We start from the raw sequence: 17,553 nt of genomic DNA, 5'->3' as shown, positions 1-17,553 counted from the left end.
CCAAAGGTTTGTAATGAGCTTCCTGCAGCGTCCGGTCCACAAGTTCAACACGCTGTCAGCTCCGCTCAGAAAGACACATTTAGTTCAGAGTCCAGAAGATGATATTCAGAAAGGATTTTTTATTCATTGATTTTAGTTGCCTCTGCGATGAAATCTGCGTAAAGTCTATCATGTATTCGCATGTGCACCAGTCAAGGGTGTTAATTATAATCTGTCAAATGACGGACAGGCTTTAAATTTTCCTTTCGTTTAAAAAAATAACTTGTCAAATACGGAAAATATTCCATTAACCCGACCTCTGCCCAGGAGAGGTCTGAGGAAGCACAGTGAGTATTTGAAAGAGAGCAGAAGTTTTGAGTAAAAGATTTCAAGTTTTGAAATCTTTTACTCAAAACTGAATCTTGCTTTCAAACTGAAAATGTGTCGAATTATGGCAGAAAAATTCCCCTGTAGTCTGGACTGACTGAACACATTAAGTAACAGTGCTGCCAATAAGTGTCTTGAACTAATGTTCTTCTTTGCACTTCTCTGTGGTTGCTGGGTGTTGTGACACACTTCCTGTTTGTGTGACAGGAAGCACAGTTTGAAATACTTGCAGAAGATTTTACTTTTTCAAATTCTGCAAAGTGCCTGAAGAACGATCAGCACAGGTAAGACACGAGTTCTACCTCTGTATGCAGGACTGCCTGGGCTGCTTGCTAGCTGTTCTAACAGTGTGATAAAGTGAATTTGGTGGTGTGATTTGCAGTATCTTGGAGGAAAGCGACACCGACTGAATTTCCTGTTTGAGCTGGGGTTTTGGTTGCAGCCGTCATTTGTCTTAATGTTTCCCATGGCTGATATACTCACATTGAATCATTTTTGCAGAAGCCATGCTGACTCACATATAGAAAGATTAAATTGTTTTCTCTACAAAGCACCACATATCACAAACAGATTTTGCAAAGTATTCTCATTCAAATTTAGTCAAATTTATTCCAAAATGGCGCATTTCGATACACTCAGTCTCACGCACAGAAACAGGAGACTCAACTGCTCGATTGAGACACCGTGGAATTTTTTGATGATGCTTACTCAGGTAGCTGTTCCAAAATATATGGTCTGAGATATGTAAGGCAAAAAACAATGTCCAAAAAATGTTATCAAGTACTGTACCCTAGTAGGGAAACATGATCTAGAGAAGGCAGGCAGACAGCAGGTCTCGCATCCAACCCTGGACTGGCAAGGGTTGCTTTGGAGCTTTTTGCAGGAGTCCTAATTCAGAGTGGGGTCCAGAATATTGACAATAAAACTAAAAATCTTTCCTATCGTCAACGTCATGCTCCCCGTGGTGCTGAGACAGGCAGGTGGAACTGCAAAATGGATGGCAGAGGAGAACCGAAGGCAGAGGGAATGGAATGTGTGCTGACACTAAGGAGTTCTTAGAAATAGGAGGGAGTGAGGCTATGGATAGACTGCACTCATATAGTCAAGAAGATAAAAAAAAATAACTGCCTGAAATAGGAAATAAGTTTATGGAAATCAGAGACAGACAGCCACATGCGTCTGGTGGCAAAAAGTTGCATCAAGCAGAAATCTGGAGACAAAACAGCAGTGGTTATAATACCCATAAATAAAGTCAGCTGGTCACAATTTTTATGTCAAAAGACATTAAAATTGTAAACTTTAGCTGACGTTGAAACATCTGCAAGGCATTACATGTCTGCTGACAGACACACTCACACACACACGGAAAGAAGAGGAGAAAAACAGCAAGCTGGTGATCGCCTGTGAAATTAATAATAATAATACATAAAATATTTAGAGCACTTTTTGTACACTCAAGGCAATGTGATTGTAGTAGCTACTTCATAAAGGTCAACTATGGCACAACAAAATAGGATACCCACCACAATGAAGTTTGGGCACCACATACCATCTGTTGCTCAACAGACTATCAGATGGATACTAATGCAATAAGACTGATAGTTCAGTTTTGCATTTCCTTTTGAAATTTTATTTTCTTTTTGTATCGAGTAGAACCAAGTACCTCTACTATTGACACACAACAGTATTCCAGTCACCCCTATTGGTATCACAGGTATGGGTTACATATGGATTCAACAAGTATGTGACAACACTTGGAAGGCAGACTTTGTAACTGCTTTTGCTGAAGAACATCTCCAGGATTAGAGGACTGATGTCTCAGCGCGATCTAGAGAAACTCATCCATGTTTATCTTTAGCTGCATTGATTACTGCAACAGCGTCTTCACAGATCTGACTAATAAATCAATCAAACAGCTGCAGCTGATCCAGAAGCTGCTGCTGCTGTTCTCTCTAAAACTGGTGTTATGTGCTCTATTTCCTGGTTTTAAAGTCCCTCCTCTGGCTCCCTGTAGCTCAGAGAATAGACTTTAAAATACTGATGTTAGTTTATGAATCACTGAATGGTTTAGCACCACAATAAGATAAGATATTCCTTTATTCATCCCTCAGTGGGGAAATTTGCATTGCTACAGCAGTACAGAGGACAGAGCAGAACCAATATTAAAAATAAAAATCTATATATACAAAAAATACAAGGGAATATAGAAATACTGAAACAGTACAGTGTGAAATATAAAAAAATCAGTCAATTCCAGGTGTATATGTTAAGGTAGGCAGATAGGTGATGTTGCACATAGATTAAAAGTAAATAAATAATAAATGAAATAGTAATGTAAGTCATATTACACATAGTGACAGATAGGCAAGTTATGTTATACATGATGAATTTTGATATTACACATGGTTGAGCAGTATACCAGTGATAAGTGAGTAAAGCGAACAGGTTTATTGCCTGTAGTAGAGAGTAGTGAACTACTGAGAGCAGCAGGTGTTGTACAGTCTGACGGCGGCCGGAAGGAAAGACCTGCGGTATCTTTGCTTCACGCACTTAGGGTTCTGCAGCCGGGCACTGAAGGAGCTGCTCAGTGCTGTCAGAGAGAGGTGCATGGGTACTCCAGCATGCGCTGAAGCTTAGTCCTCATTTTCCTGTCTGTCACCACCTCCACTGGGTCAACAGGACACCAGGACAGAGCTGGACTTCCTGAGGATCTTGTTCAGTCTCTTCCTGTCAGCAGTGGAGATGCTGCTGCCCCAACAGACCACTCCGTAAAAGATGGCTGATGCCACCACAGCATCAAAGAAGGTCCTGAGAAGAGGCCCCCACACACTGAAGGCCCCGAGTCTCCTCAGGAGATGTAGTCTGCTCAGTCCTTTCTTGTAGGGCAGCTGTGTGGTCATTCCAGTCCAGCTTGTTGTTAAGTTGAACACCCAGGTACTTGTAGGACCTCACGATCTCAATGTCCATTCCCTGAATGTTCACTGGCACAGAAGGAATGTTTGGACCTGCGGAAGTCCACCACCAGTTCTTTTGTTTTTCTTGTGTTGATCTGCAGACAGTTCCTCTGGCCACATTCCACAAAGTTCTGAGTCAGTTCTCTGTTCTCATCATCTCCATCCTTGATGAGGCCGACGATAGCACAGTCATCCGAGAACTTCTGCAGGTGACAGCTGGCAGAGCTGTACCGGAAGTCAGCAGTGTAGAGGGTGAAGAGGAAGGGGGCAAGGACTGTTCCTTGTGGAGCCCCTGTGCTGCAGACAACCATGTCTGACTGACAGCCCTGGGTCCTCACATACTGTGGCCGTTTTGTGAGGTAATCCAAGATCCAGGTGATGAGGTGGTGGTCCAGACCCATGTACTCCAGCTTGTCCTTCAGTATCATGGGTTGGATGGTATTGAAAGCCCTTGAGAAATCAAAAAACATGATTCTCACTGTGCTTACAGTATTCTCCAGGTGAGAAAGAGGTGTGTAGACGGTGGATGATGGTATCCTCCACTCCAATGCCAGGTTGGTAGGCAAACTGAAGTGGGTCCATAGATGGACTCACCAGGGGGTGGAGCGGTGTCTCCAAGGTCTTCATCAGGTGAGACGTCAATGCGACCAGCCTGTAGCTGTTGAGGTCTTTTGGGTGTGGGGTCTTTGGCACTGGTACCACGCAGGATGTCTTCCACAGCTGTGGGACTTTCCCTAACCTCAAGCTGAGATTAAAGATGTACCCGGTCACATCACACAACTCGTCTGCACAAGTCTTGAGAAGCCTTGAGCTGATGCCATCTGGACCTGCAGCCTTCCTGGTCTTTATCTTCCTGAGCTCACTTCTCATGCTGTGAATGTCAGGTTGGATTGGGTGGAGTGGGGTGGTTGTGCTGGAATGTATGTCAGCAGTAGAGATGTTTGGAGGTGGCTGTGTATACATTAAAGATCTGTACTATCAACCTTCCAGACGCCTCAGGTCTTCTGGTTCTTGTCTGCTCTGCATCCCCAGAACCAAATGAGGAAAATAAGTACTCAGCTTCTATGTACCACAAATCTGGAACAAACTTCCAGAAAACTGTACAAGAGCTGAAACACTGAGTCTGTTTAATTCTAGACTAAAAGTTGCTTTTGAAACTTAATCAATTAAGAATTTAACGATGGCATTTGACTTAATATGATGTTTTGAGTGTTGGTTCTATGTTGCATGACTTTGTGTTTTTATGATGTGACGCACTTTTCATCTCTTTTTCGAGGTTTGAAACGCTGGCCTGTTAGCGTAGGCTTCTGTTGCCTTTGATTACTCATAAAAGACACTCGAAATTCCTTTTTGGATCAAAAACAGCCCGTCGAAAAAATATGGTACAACTGGACTGCAGCTCAATCAGGTATAGGGAAGAGGAAACGGTAGACGTCAGCTCAATGCCTTGTTGCTGAAATGTGCTATACAAATAGCATTTGATTGATTGATTAATAAGCAGTTTATTTGGAATGGTGAGTTGTTTCTCTGCCACAGACACGTTGAGCAGTGGATACACAAGCTTGACTGAGAGCGCTTGTCACAATGACAAATTTTGCTGGATGATACATTGTTTCAGAAGTTATTCCAATAAATGATAATATTTTTGTTTTGAGACCATTTTCAGGTAATACAATGGTAATGACAAAATGTAACAACAAATAAAATGAATTAAGTTTCTGTAAACAAAATTCTTCTTTAAAAAGGGTGTAGTTGAGACTGAAAACTTTTGTAGTTCAGTTTTTGGTTGAAAGAGAGAGAGAGTAAAGATAAAAACAATAAATGATGCAGATGGACAGATTATCTGTCTCATATTATAAACTGTCACAATACATTGGCAGTTTATGCAAATATGTAAAAAAATATTAATTTATAAAAATTACGTACTGCAGTTTTAACATGTCAATCCACTTTCAAATCCTGTAAAAAAGATGGCAAAAGAAACTCTGGTTCTAAACACAGAAGCAGCAGGCAGAGAATTCCAGAGACACCAGCTCAGATACAAAAAAGTTACAGAAATACAGTTCATATCGTGCTTAAAGTCATATTTATTACTTTCATGAATTGCTTTGATGAATTTTTAGGTTTCTTGTTGTCTTGGGTTTACAGGTCATCTTTATCTTGTATGCCTCGTTTTAGGTCACGGAGAAGAGATCTTTGGAGACAGGCTTCCAATAACCAACGTATAAAGATCAGTGGGTCTACCTTTCCAAGAGTCCTTCAAAAGACCTGCCTGTTAGTTAAAAAAAGAACAACCAAAGTAACAGCACACCAAAGAAAATAGACTGTTAAAATACACAGCACCCATATCGCAACCATGAAAGAAGAGGAGAACATTCTGGAGTGCAGCGATGTAGCCCCTGAACCATCGTCCATTGTGACTTTTGAAAACACAGCTCAAAAAGCTTCAGGATCAAAAATAGCTCCTCCTGTTGCACCCAAACCTGCTTGGTTTAACCCGAGTCTGAGGAAAATACAAGTAAATTCAGATCAGAGGAAGCAAACCAGTGATTCAAAGGAGATACCTGAGGCAGGTGTTACCAGAAGCTTTGAAGGCAGGTCTACCTCAGGTACTGTTAGCATGTCATTCAAACAAAAGATTCGTTCTTTTGAGACATTTTCTACTGCAGAAGCTCAGGAAAAAAGAGCCAGCAGTAGGTCCACTCCCCATTCCAACTTGCATACTTTGTTAAAACAGGAGTCTGAAAGTGCCTATCATTCTTACCCTGCCTCAGACAGACATGATGGCAAGAGCAAGAGCAAACAGGACACCCCAAGAGAAATGCAGTCAAATAAGTCAACATTTGTTGTAAAAGAGAACATCTCTGTTCCACCTTCTGTCATCACATCAGCTATGGACCAAGATTATTGTCAATCTAAAGCCAAGATGTCTGAAGATCAGCTTTCTTGCTATGAGATAGGTATTAATAACCTACTGTCTGACACCACCTGCTTTGAAACTGGCTCTGTAATGGATGATGCTAATTCAGTCTCTGTCCATGATGGTTGTAAACTCCAACCATCCGAAAAGGAATCTGAGTCAGAGAAAGTGGATATCAGCAGATCCAGTGTCTTACCCTCTGCTTCCTCAGTGAGAATGAATCAAAAGGAAGGAGAGAAAAATTTAGATGAGAACTCTGGAAATGATTGTGAAGAGCGTCTGAGAACAGCTCAGAACACTTTCCACACAACGGAGTGTCAGCCCCAGAAGAGCCAGGAGGGAGAACATTTTGGAAAAATTATCGCCTTCAGCAATCAGGTAATGTGTTACAAAGTAAAGAATTTTAATGATGTATCTTATCTGTTTTGTCAATATTTGCAAATATAGAGCCTGGCTTGAAAAAAGAGCATTGTTAAGTGTTAACTGACTGATTAGCCTGAGGCACAGGTGAGAAAAATGAGCAATTAACAAAAGATGTGAGCCGGAGACCATGATGAGAAATGTCAGGAGACAGAAAACAGATCGATCATACTCCCTCTTCATGGGGCAGTTCTTTGTGTCTCTTTGGATTCAAAGGCACCATGACAGGTCAGGGTTTCAGAGTCTTGTCCAAGATCATACAAGATCACGAGATCATACAAGATCACGAGATCATACAAGGCCCATAGTCCTTCCAGTCCACTAGATGGCATACACCACTACCTCAACACTAGAATTAGCAGAGGTTCTTCTGTTTATATTATTGAATTAGCCTTGAGCAGTGAAAGCGTATATGTTCAGAGGCCTATACATAATAAAAACTTGAAAACATTTACCCAAAGTTGGCCCCGGAGTGAAATTTTAGTGTTGGAATTAAAAATGGGCGTGGCCAAATGCCTCTACAGCTCACGATAACTTGAGACAGGCCAGCTGGTAAGAACTGAAATTTGATAAATAACTACAAGTCCCTGAACAAAGAAAAAAAGCTCTCTTAGCACTCTTGCAGTAAACCCAACAGGAAGTCAGACATTTTGTCTCATTTTGGCCATTTATGACTTTTCACACATCAAACTTTATCAAACTCCTCCGATGGATTTTAAGGGTTCATACTTGGTCAATACACCCTGAAAGATAATATAAGTTAAGATAATTTATTAGTCTCCCATAGGAGAAATTTGTCTGGGAAGCAGGGGCAAAACTGCAGTACAAGCTCCTGCAGCTTTATTGACTAAGTATGAACTTATAACTATAATAATAATAATAATAATAATAATAATAATAATAATAATTATTATTATTATTATTATTATTATTATTATTATTATTATTATTATTATTATTATAATTATTATTATTATTATTATTATTATTATTATATTATAATAATAATAATAATAATTATTATTATTATTATTATTATTATTATTATTATTTTTATTTTTTGTCTTTTAAATATTCATTAAAACTATCACTATGTTGTGACAGTGTAACAAGAGACAGATCATCTTTGGGGGAAAAAATCAAGCTCATCAGCCTTTTCCCTGCACAAACACACTGCTCTGTCAGAAACAACCAGTCAGAGCCAGGAGGAGAGTCTTAACACTGTCAATCACTCTTGTGTACTCACTGCTCACACTCTCCCCATTTCTCTATGCTACACTACAGCTGATCCAACATAGCATGCTATGAATGCTTAGGCTACTTAGCATGGCCACCAATGAGGGCAGATAAACTGTTTTCCTGCAATGTTAAGTTGTTCCTCTGCCATTAGCTCACTTGGCAGCACAAACATGAGGTTGGCAGTGCTAAGATGCTCCTCCTAGCTCTGTGGGGTTATTTTTGACAGAGTGGTGCATTTCTTCAGATGGCAATCATAGCACTAGGATGAGGTGGAAGAATTCTATCTTTTCACAATCTGTCTCATATCATACTGTCATAACATGGTGACACAAATTTGTAAAAAAAAATAAATAATTTTTATAACAGTTACCTACTGTAGTCTTAATGCATTTGAGATTAAAAGTTATCAAAAATGTAATGACTCACTAGAGCACAGGTGTCAAACTCCAGTCCTGGATGGCCACTGTCCTGTAACTTTTAGATGTGCCTCTGCTGCACCACCTGAATAGAATAATTAGGTCATTAGCAAGGCTTTGGAGAACTGATCTACACAAGGAGGGGGTAATTAAGCTATCTCATTCCAGTGTTTTGTCCCTGTGGTACATCTAAAACTGCAGGACAGCTGCCCTTGAGGTCTAGAGTTTGACACCCCTACACTAGAGGGACCTGGAAGAATCAGTCATGACACAGGGGTGAGCAAAAATATCAGATTTTATTAAAAGATAGAGCAGAGCGAGCACACTGGATCGTCAGCTGCAACACTGCGAGGCATGGGGGAGAGATTGGTGACTTGAGAAATACTTCAGAAAGAACCTGTTGGTGTGTGTGGAGTATACACTAACCTGATCTGCCAATCAAGTACTGTAATGATTAGAGGAGGGACAAGGAAGGGGCAGATGCTGCACTGACAGAGGGTTCTGGAAGGAGTGCCAGGGGAGGAGATGCAATGATGCAAGGCGATGTTAGTGACGACGGACTCAATCCCCCTCCACATTCAGCAAAAGCACAAAATCTAAATCTAAATCTTTGGTCAGACAGCCTATGGTCATATACGAAGGGGCAGAGAGCAGAATAGGTATCCAGGGGAGTAGGAGTGAGTGGGGAATCTGAAAAATAGGCATGGGCTGAGATTCAGATAGGCAACCAGCGACAATCCAACAAGGGCAATGTCACAACAATGAGGTTGAGATGAGAATACTGGAAAACTACTAGCGAAAAGCGTTTGATAATCTGGCAGCATGAGTGTGACTGAGTGAGGGTTAAGAAGGGAAACAACCAGGGAGCAACACAGGTGCAAGGAATTAAGCTATTGACGAACATGACATGGATCGGCTCAACGCAAAAGACACAGCACCACATGAGCATCACAAAAAGTTTGGGTTTCATGTATGCCAAAGGGTGGGGCTGGATGTCTTTCGTTTACTCTTTGACTCATGCAGATTCCAAATTGTGTCTGGTGACACAGAATCAGGTGATACTGTATCCTTCTCTCCACAATGTGTGATGGCTGGACTGGGGCTGGAAGAGTAGCAAAATTCCCCTCTTTCACTGTTTGCACACGGTTTGCTCTAAATTTCACATACATCATCTGATTTGCACCAAACTGGATATGAAATACTTTTTTTTAGCTTCTAAAGAGGCCAATTGGATTACTTTTGAATTTGACTCCACTCCCTTAGACTATTTCCAACAGCTGTATCATCATCCAATCAGCTCTAGATTTTGTGTGCATCATCGAGAAGGACTGCTCCACACATTGGTGTGGTAGGTTGATGACATCACTCAACCATTTAGAGAAGAATCATGATTATTTGGTAATTCCTCCAGCTTCTCCCTGTGTATGATATGAGATTGAAACTGTATCTTCTAACCATTAAACACCACACAACATGTTCCAAAGCCTAAAGGAAGTCCTTGCCAATCATTTGCCATGAAACAGGAAGTGAAAATAATTCCTGTCTGGAATGTCCAATCTTGGCCAACTTGTCACTGTACTTGTACTGATTTGAACTGAAGGCAATTTGACAGATTTGCTGAATGTGCCAGCTAGTGGACACATATGGGAATGGTGTGAGGGCATTGATGATGGTGATGGGATCATCATCCAGATCCCATCGCCATCTGGGCAATGGGATTTGGATGATGGGCAATGACGGGCAGCCTTCACAGCTCGGTGAGAGCTGCCCAACGTTGCTTGCAGCTTTAAATATTAATATTTTAATTGTGTCTATTTTTCTAGGTTTCACAAGCAATATTGCGTTCCCTTCCTTCTTCTGACCATGGCAACCCTCAATCCCAAAATTTTCTGGAGACTCCACTTAAAGATACTGATAATCCCCAAGAGTCTGAGCTGGGTAAAGACTGCACAAATAAAGGTTTCTCTGTCAGGTGAGATTACTAAAATGGGTTTGGGTTTCCAGACAGATGCAGAAAATGTTCACAGGTGTGTCACCACCGTCATACTCATGTTTGTATTTCATCTTTATGACAGCCTAGCCACTCTGACGGAATGCACCATTGAGCAAGGAAGGCAGACCTTTGACCGAGAAACCTACGCTCATTCTGTCATCTCAGTTATCCGTTCTCAGGAAATACAGAAGATGATTGAGGAAGTTGAAGCTTTGGATGAAGAGACACTGAAGGTACATCCCCCCCAAAACATAATCTTTAATAAATTTGTGAGTTCTTAAAATTTAGGCTGAAACGCACAGAAAGCAATATCAATCTTTAAGACTGCATGAAACTTATCTTTGAAGAACCTTGGATAGTATGAGTTACAACATTTAATGCCCCTTTGTGTTCAATAAAGTATTTTTGAATTTGAATCAGAGACAAAGTTCAGTTTATCTCCTTAAATGGTCTTTTCCAAGCTACGCAAAGCACACTTATGGGTTTAGGTGAACACAGAGAAGACAGTTACCAAAGAAAATTGTGAACAAAGTTTAATTTGTATTTTAAAAGATGTCATTGCTGGGAGTAATGAATCACAGTGAACAGCAAAACTTTTCTGGGGTGAAAAGTTTTGCTGCCATTGAAATAGCAGCAAAAGTTGAACATTTTTCCGTTTTCTTGTGCTACATCTCCAGTCCACATGTGCATGTCTACATGAAACAAGCTTGAAATTTCACATGCACAAATTTCGCACAAGTTCCATTGAAATTAATGGAGAAGGAGCGACATTGGCTATGTGTTGTAAAGTCATAGACATATATTTCTGTGCAAAGTCAAGTAGCTCAGGTAGAAAAATTACAAGACTGGTAATCATAGAGCTCTGAGTTCATGACTGGCTCCACATTCTTTGGCAAAACAGGTCTATTTTTACATTTCTAAGAAACATCTAAAACCAGGTCTACACATTAAAAAAACTTACTGCTAAATCATTTATGTACCAAACTTTTAAAATGAAAGAAAACAACAACTAAACTCTGTTCATAATTCTGCTTCATACTTCTCAGCAACTACTGAACATCCATGTTGTGATTCTGCACAAAGACGTAGGAGCAGGTTTAGGCTTCAGCATCGCTGGAGGATGTGACCTGGAGAACAAAGCTCCAACAGTAAGGAGAACCCAGAGGACACTGTTAAAATATCTTTTTGCCATGACTCAGAATGTAGATATTTTGTTTCTAGGACACTGTCTACAATGGCGGTTGATTGTACTGCATATATTACATTTTCATTAGATCCCTGTGGGTTAGATAAATTCAGTAGTATATAAAGTAAAAGAATTGTGCCGAGAGCAACACCTGTGTTATAACTGCTAATTGTCTGTCCATCTTGCGCTCTGATGTACGATAATTTCTGAAAAAAATGTAAAGTTACTGAAACTGCCTTGCTTGCGGCAAAAATCAACCCCTTACCTGGAGAGAGCGTTCTGCCTTTTCCAAATGAGATTTATGTGTTCAAACTTAGAGAGGCTGGATATTTGTCCTAGGCACAGAAAGCTGCACATAAAATTATATCATCGCTCTTCACCATATTTGGAAGTGTGACCAACACAGACTGAATGGCTTCCTTCACTTCCTCTGCTGCCATTGCTATCACTGCAATGCAGAAAGTTATTGACATTGTTCACAACTTTTCTTTTTGTTCGCTGATTGGCCTGTTAGAAATTCTACTAAGAAAATCCATATCAAGAGGAGAAAGCCCAGACAGAGCACTGAAGTGAGATTAGAATTGAACGTAATCGTGTAGGAAGGCCAGGCAAGGCAGAAGTTATGGTCCCTCCATAGTCGGAACTCCCTTATCCACTTTTTCAACAACTGAGACCACAAGTGTTGATCTCCCAAACCTCCATAGATCATGTCAACTTCATGGAACCAAGGGGGTAGGAACAGGTTTTTCATTGAGGGAGACACATATCGGAAACCTGGCAGATCTGTAAAAACCTTGAGCAGAAATGTCATAAACACGTTACTCCAATCTCACCCCTTGTTTCAGTAACGAGTAATCTAACGTGTTACTATTTACACATTAACCCCTTAACCCTCACCCCCAAAATCACCAACAGCTGAAAAGCTATACCCAAATTAAATCAGCTGCTGTTCTTGAACAATTTGGAGTACATGCAAAAGCTTGGTCTCTTTATGAAGATGACAAGCTACATTTCTATTTTTGCAGTCAAAAATACTTTAACTGTAAGTAGTTTGTAACTATTACCTTTGTAAAACAAAAAAATTACAAAATTTGGCTTCACCCAGATTTTTCATTTTTATTTCTTGGAAATACACATTGAGTGTTAAATGTATGGACTGGAAAATACAATAAATCTGTAGAATAAAGTATTCTGCTCATGGATTTCAAGATTGATCAAAATAGCACAAAAAAGAAATGTTAGTTTGGACATGTTTATTTATGAGGATGTACAGGTGACGTCCCCAAATGACGTCCACACTTGGACATCTGATATACAAACTTCAAATGAGTGTAACTCCTCAGTGCTTCAACATACAACCATCAATGAAGGCTTTAATGAAAGATAATGACCAGAGGAATCCTCAGGCAGACGCAACATTGCTGCTAGTGGAAATTACTTATAATTATATGAATAAAATAGCATATCTGGGGGGAAAGTGGGGTTAGCTTTCCATCTTGTCCGCCCCTCACCCAGCACTCAGCGGTACTCTAGCCCCATTCCCCTACGGCCCCCCCATCTCTCCTTTGCACACAAAATAAAGAAAATAAAGTTAAAAGGATGTGAAAACCTCACTCCAATGTAACTGGTACTTTTCCTCAGTTTTTGTCTCATAAAGATGTAACATTATGAGACAAAATGTGTTGGTCTGTGTGCTGAAGCACATGAAATGCATCTATGGATAATTTCATTCTCACTTAAAAGAAAAACAGGGTTGGATCAGCAAATTATCTCCAAACAGGTTTGATTATTTCTAAGGTGATCCAGTTGTGTAGATAATCACACATATTTAAGTAGCTGCATAAAGGTGAGCCGTGTAATTGTGGAGCTTTGGCTCTGATGGAGAACATCGTCAATGGAAGGATTCAGAGGGAGTGATGGATCAGAGGTCATATTGATCTGTTGGGAAATATTGATGATGATTTATTAATGTTTAGATTAATCCAGACTGATCACCATGGAGCTCTGAGCAAAACTTCAAGAAGGAGCCGTGCGGTACTGGTACCAGTCCAGCTGCAGCCATCCTTCAGTCGAGCCGCAACTGGTCTTTATGAATGTGCCTTTATGGACAGAAATCATCTCTACTCTGTAAATGTAAACTTATAAATATGATTTCTCAATTTAGAGTAAACAGCCACTTTCCCCACTCAATGGACCCTCTGACTCTCTGTCTTTAAGTCCAGGCTGGACGCTCTGCTGTTCAAACAGGCATTTGCATGATCTCTTTATTTTTTATGTGGATTATTTTTTACTTTAAAATGTATTATTATTATTTTTGTGAGGTGACCTCATGTGCCCTTGAAGCACCTTTTAAATACAATATATAATTATTATCATTATAAATAATTATACAGGACATTGCCATGGTTACTGTTTCACGTGGTGGCAGACTTCTGGGTATTTATACTAATTTACACATGTATTTATGGGTGGCGGACCAGCAGCTGCGCTCTATTTCCCGCAAATTGGGATTCATAAAGAAAACGTGCACACGGCTTTATACATCCCTTTTTTTTTGTGCACCGCACTTTTCTAAATTTGTCCGTACGTCAAGTTTTAGTGTGAAAACTACGCAGTCTTTTATACATGAGGCCTCAGGTGTTGTGTAGCCATTGCTCACACTGACATTGCACTTTAAACATCATCAACAACAAGAACGGCTCAATTTGCTGCTGTTTCAGTCTCGTTGTGATGAAATAACAAAACATTGTGGCAAGAGTAGTTAACTTTTAGACAAAGTTAGCAATAAGATATTGGACATGTGACTATTCCAGAATTAAGACAATTTAACCAAAAACATTTGGTTTATATGAAAGTAAACTTACAAGATGTTATGAACAAGTAATATTCATGGCAACATTCCTGACAGACCGTTTTACTTCATTCAAAAGGAGTTCCTATCTCCACTGCTCACTGTGTTGGGCTTTCAACACAGCGCTCCTTCAAAATAAAAGCACGCTTTGCTTCCTTCTGGGAGAGCATGTTAGACAGTCGAGGGGATCCTCAAAATGTTATCTATACGGCCCAACAATGTTCAGTCTGGATCTGCTGAACCCCGTCCAATCCACAGCTTGTGTTGGACCCTTTCCTTTATGGAGTCATTGAAAAAATTGCAAGAAATTATAGAGGGATTGATAAAATCTGATAAATGTAGCATTTTGTCAGTGTCTAAAACTTACCCAATCTGCTATACAGGTGCACAAGGTGTTCCCCTGCGGACTTGCAGCTCAAGAGGGAACCATTCAAAAAGGAGATGTGGTTTTGTCCGTTAATGGTGTAACACTGTGTGGTGTCAAACACATGGATGCCACTGCTATTTTGCGTCAGGTCCGTAATCAAACTTTGGCTGTGGTAGTCATCTGCAAGAGAACTAACAAAGAGGAGAAGGATGGAGGAAACAGGATGGGAGAGGAAAGTGAGTCTCACTAAACTGTTCTTTGTCTCTAGGATTTAACTAACTTTTGTCCAAGTGTATTTAAATGTTACTTTGTCACAGTAGTGGAACAGGAAGTCCCACTGAGTGTTGATGTGGAGAAAGGCACTGGTGGAATTGGCTTTTCTCTGGAAGGAGGAAGAGGATCAATTCAGGGAGACAAACCCTTAGTCATCAACAGGATATTCAAAGGTATGCTCATTATTCTGACAGAAAGTGGTTATTTTGTTGTAATCGAAATAAAGACTTTATTCACAAAGTATCCTTTATTTCTATGGTAGGAGCCACTTGCTGCCATGTTGATTAAAACTGAGAAAATGAAGGGGAAACATGTGTATTTTCAGGTGGAGCAGGAGAGCAAAGCGGTTTGCAATGTGGAGATGAAGTTCTGCAGGTTCAAGGAGTGAATCTGCAGGACATGACCAGATTTGAGGCATGGAAGATGATCAAGGCTCTGCCTGAAGGGCCTGTTACACTTGTAATCAGGAGAAGGCAGGTGGCAGAGGACTGAAAGTCATGAAGCGCCTTGGAAAAAATATCCATACCTATTGAGCATTTTCACACTTTGTCACGTTACACTCAAAAACATCTGTTGGGAATTTATGTAACATATTGATCAACATTAAACAACATAGAGCTGTTAAGTTAAAGGAAATGAATAACTTGTTTTCAAAATGTTTTCCAAATATAAATGACTATCAGCTTCTTTACCTTTCCACAAGAACATTGTGGTTTTGGATTTCAACATAAAATCCAGAACCAATTAGTTACAGAAGTTCCTATAATTAATAAAGAAGGTCCTACTGTGTTTAGTTTACTATGAGCATAAATCCAGGTTCTGTTTGGTCTTTTATGTAACATAACACCAAGTTTGCAATAAATGTTATCTTGGCACTTACAGGAAAAGCACATATACATACAGACTGGTTCAATGGGTTGGGCAGAACCTCCAGGCTTAGATTAGAGTAGATTTGTCTCTTAGAAAGGAGACTTTAATCTGAGAATATGTAGAAAGACTTACAGATTGATGTTTCCAGCCACGTCGCCATGCTTGAGCTGTTCTTCAAATAATAACCATCAAAATCCCAGAAATTCCACATTAAATACACTAAAGTTTGAGGTTGTAACATGTCAGTTGGGAGAAAAGTTAAAGGAGCTTGAATATTGTTGTGTATGAAGATGGTGACAAATTAATATGACAAAAAATTGCAAAATTGCTTCCAAGTCTGTAAAATGTATCCATTAATTGTTTGAATAACATCTTACTTTTATTTCAAAAGAATACAGGAGCAAAAGAGCTAATAAATACATGTTAATTAAATGACCAACAGATCTTTTAAATTAAATTCCTCTTTCAGAATAAAAACACTGAAAACAGTCCTTTCTTAAAATCAACGCTCTGTAGTGCCAGTTCAGTCAGATTTCTGATCCTGGACACAAATGGAACATTAGGATTGTTGTATTTACTGGATTGGTTTAAATGATAGATCTGCTTTATAATACAACATACAGTAAAATATGGTTGCATGGCACATGCAGTATGGATTACTGTACAGACTTGCACTTATCTCTAGGAAAATATACTGAGTTCTGGATATAAATTGGTTCTATTTCTGCAATTGGGCACAAGAAAAATCAGCTTATTATCTGTTTTTCAATTTAGTTTTGGAAATAAACCTGTGTGTGTTTTCTTCTTATGGGTCGTTCATATGGAGTTACATTTGTTTCACAATATTTAAAAAATCACATCAAATAAAAGAAATAAAATTGTGGTCAAAATTATAGGATTTGCAATAATTTTGTTTCAAACAAAAAAAAACTCAGAAAAAAAATCTGTGAATCTGAATCTGTGGTCCAAACTTTTTGAATTGTAATAATAATAAGTTTTTTTATTATTATTAAAATCACTCATTTTTGTTTCATGAACTGAAAAAGTTATTTGTAGAACATAAACTTTGATTTGTGCATGTCACCATTTTCTGGTTGATAGCCTAAGTGTTTAGTTGCGATTCTCAAAGTTTTGTTTGATGCTCCCCTTTTTTTGGTTGAACTCAATGAGTTTTGATTGCTAGAAATGTAAAAATCTAAAGACGAAAGACATAAGATGTGTCCATATTGGTTAGCGTTGAGTAAAGCGGATCTCAGAAGTTTGTCCTGAACTGCAGGGTTTGCTGCTTCGCTTCGGTGACTGGACACACAATGTGAATGATAAGTAATCTTCAAAAAATTTCAGTTAACAGCTACGAAAGTGTCCACTCTTTTTTCAAAGAAATCTTACACAACTTATGACAACAGTCATGTATCTTGTGTGCTGCGATCCCCGTTAGCATATTATGCTAGCCAGGCACGTGCAGAGGGGGGGGGGGGGGCAGATGGGCCAGAGGAGGCTTGAGGATTTTCATTCTCTCTGCCGCCATGTTAAGTCGCTGGGCCCCTGGTGAGGAGGAGGGGTGAATCTGTGCCCTTTATCAAATTATGGGCAAGAATATATATTTTTCTACGTACACCTGTTTGTGAATAAAAACTTAGGCCTGATGTTGAAGTTAAAAAAAAGTTTCTATTTATTTTAATTGTCCTCGTAATAGTG

General features: G+C 39.5%; 1 protein-coding gene across 2 annotated transcripts; it reads left to right on the top strand.

Moving 5' to 3' along the window:
* Window positions 1-545: 545 nt before the first annotated feature.
* On the top strand, window positions 546-15,783 carry il16 (interleukin 16). 2 transcript variants are annotated; one of them, XM_008405074.3, is made up of 8 exons: window positions 546-650; window positions 5,499-6,618; window positions 10,139-10,287; window positions 10,391-10,541; window positions 11,355-11,456; window positions 14,729-14,948; window positions 15,033-15,158; window positions 15,311-15,783. In XM_008405074.3, exons 2-8 carry the CDS (start codon window positions 5,677-5,679, stop codon window positions 15,475-15,477), a joined length of 1,857 nt encoding a protein of 618 aa, XP_008403296.1. In that variant the 5' UTR covers window positions 546-650; window positions 5,499-5,676; the 3' UTR covers window positions 15,478-15,783. The 2 variants fall into 2 exon arrangements, with proteins under 2 accessions (XP_008403296.1, XP_008403293.1); XM_008405071.3 differs by having other exon boundaries at window positions 15,030-15,158.
* The last annotated feature ends 1,770 nt before the right edge of the window (window positions 15,784-17,553 follow it).

This window comes from Poecilia reticulata, chromosome 3, assembly GCF_904066995.2.
Source record: "Poecilia reticulata chromosome 3, P_reticulata-male-v2, whole genome shotgun sequence".
In the NCBI taxonomy this organism is placed as follows: Eukaryota; Metazoa; Chordata; class Actinopteri; order Cyprinodontiformes; family Poeciliidae; genus Poecilia; species Poecilia reticulata.
Note: the sequence above shows the minus strand (reverse complement) of the source record. Positions and strands in the feature narration are given on the sequence as shown.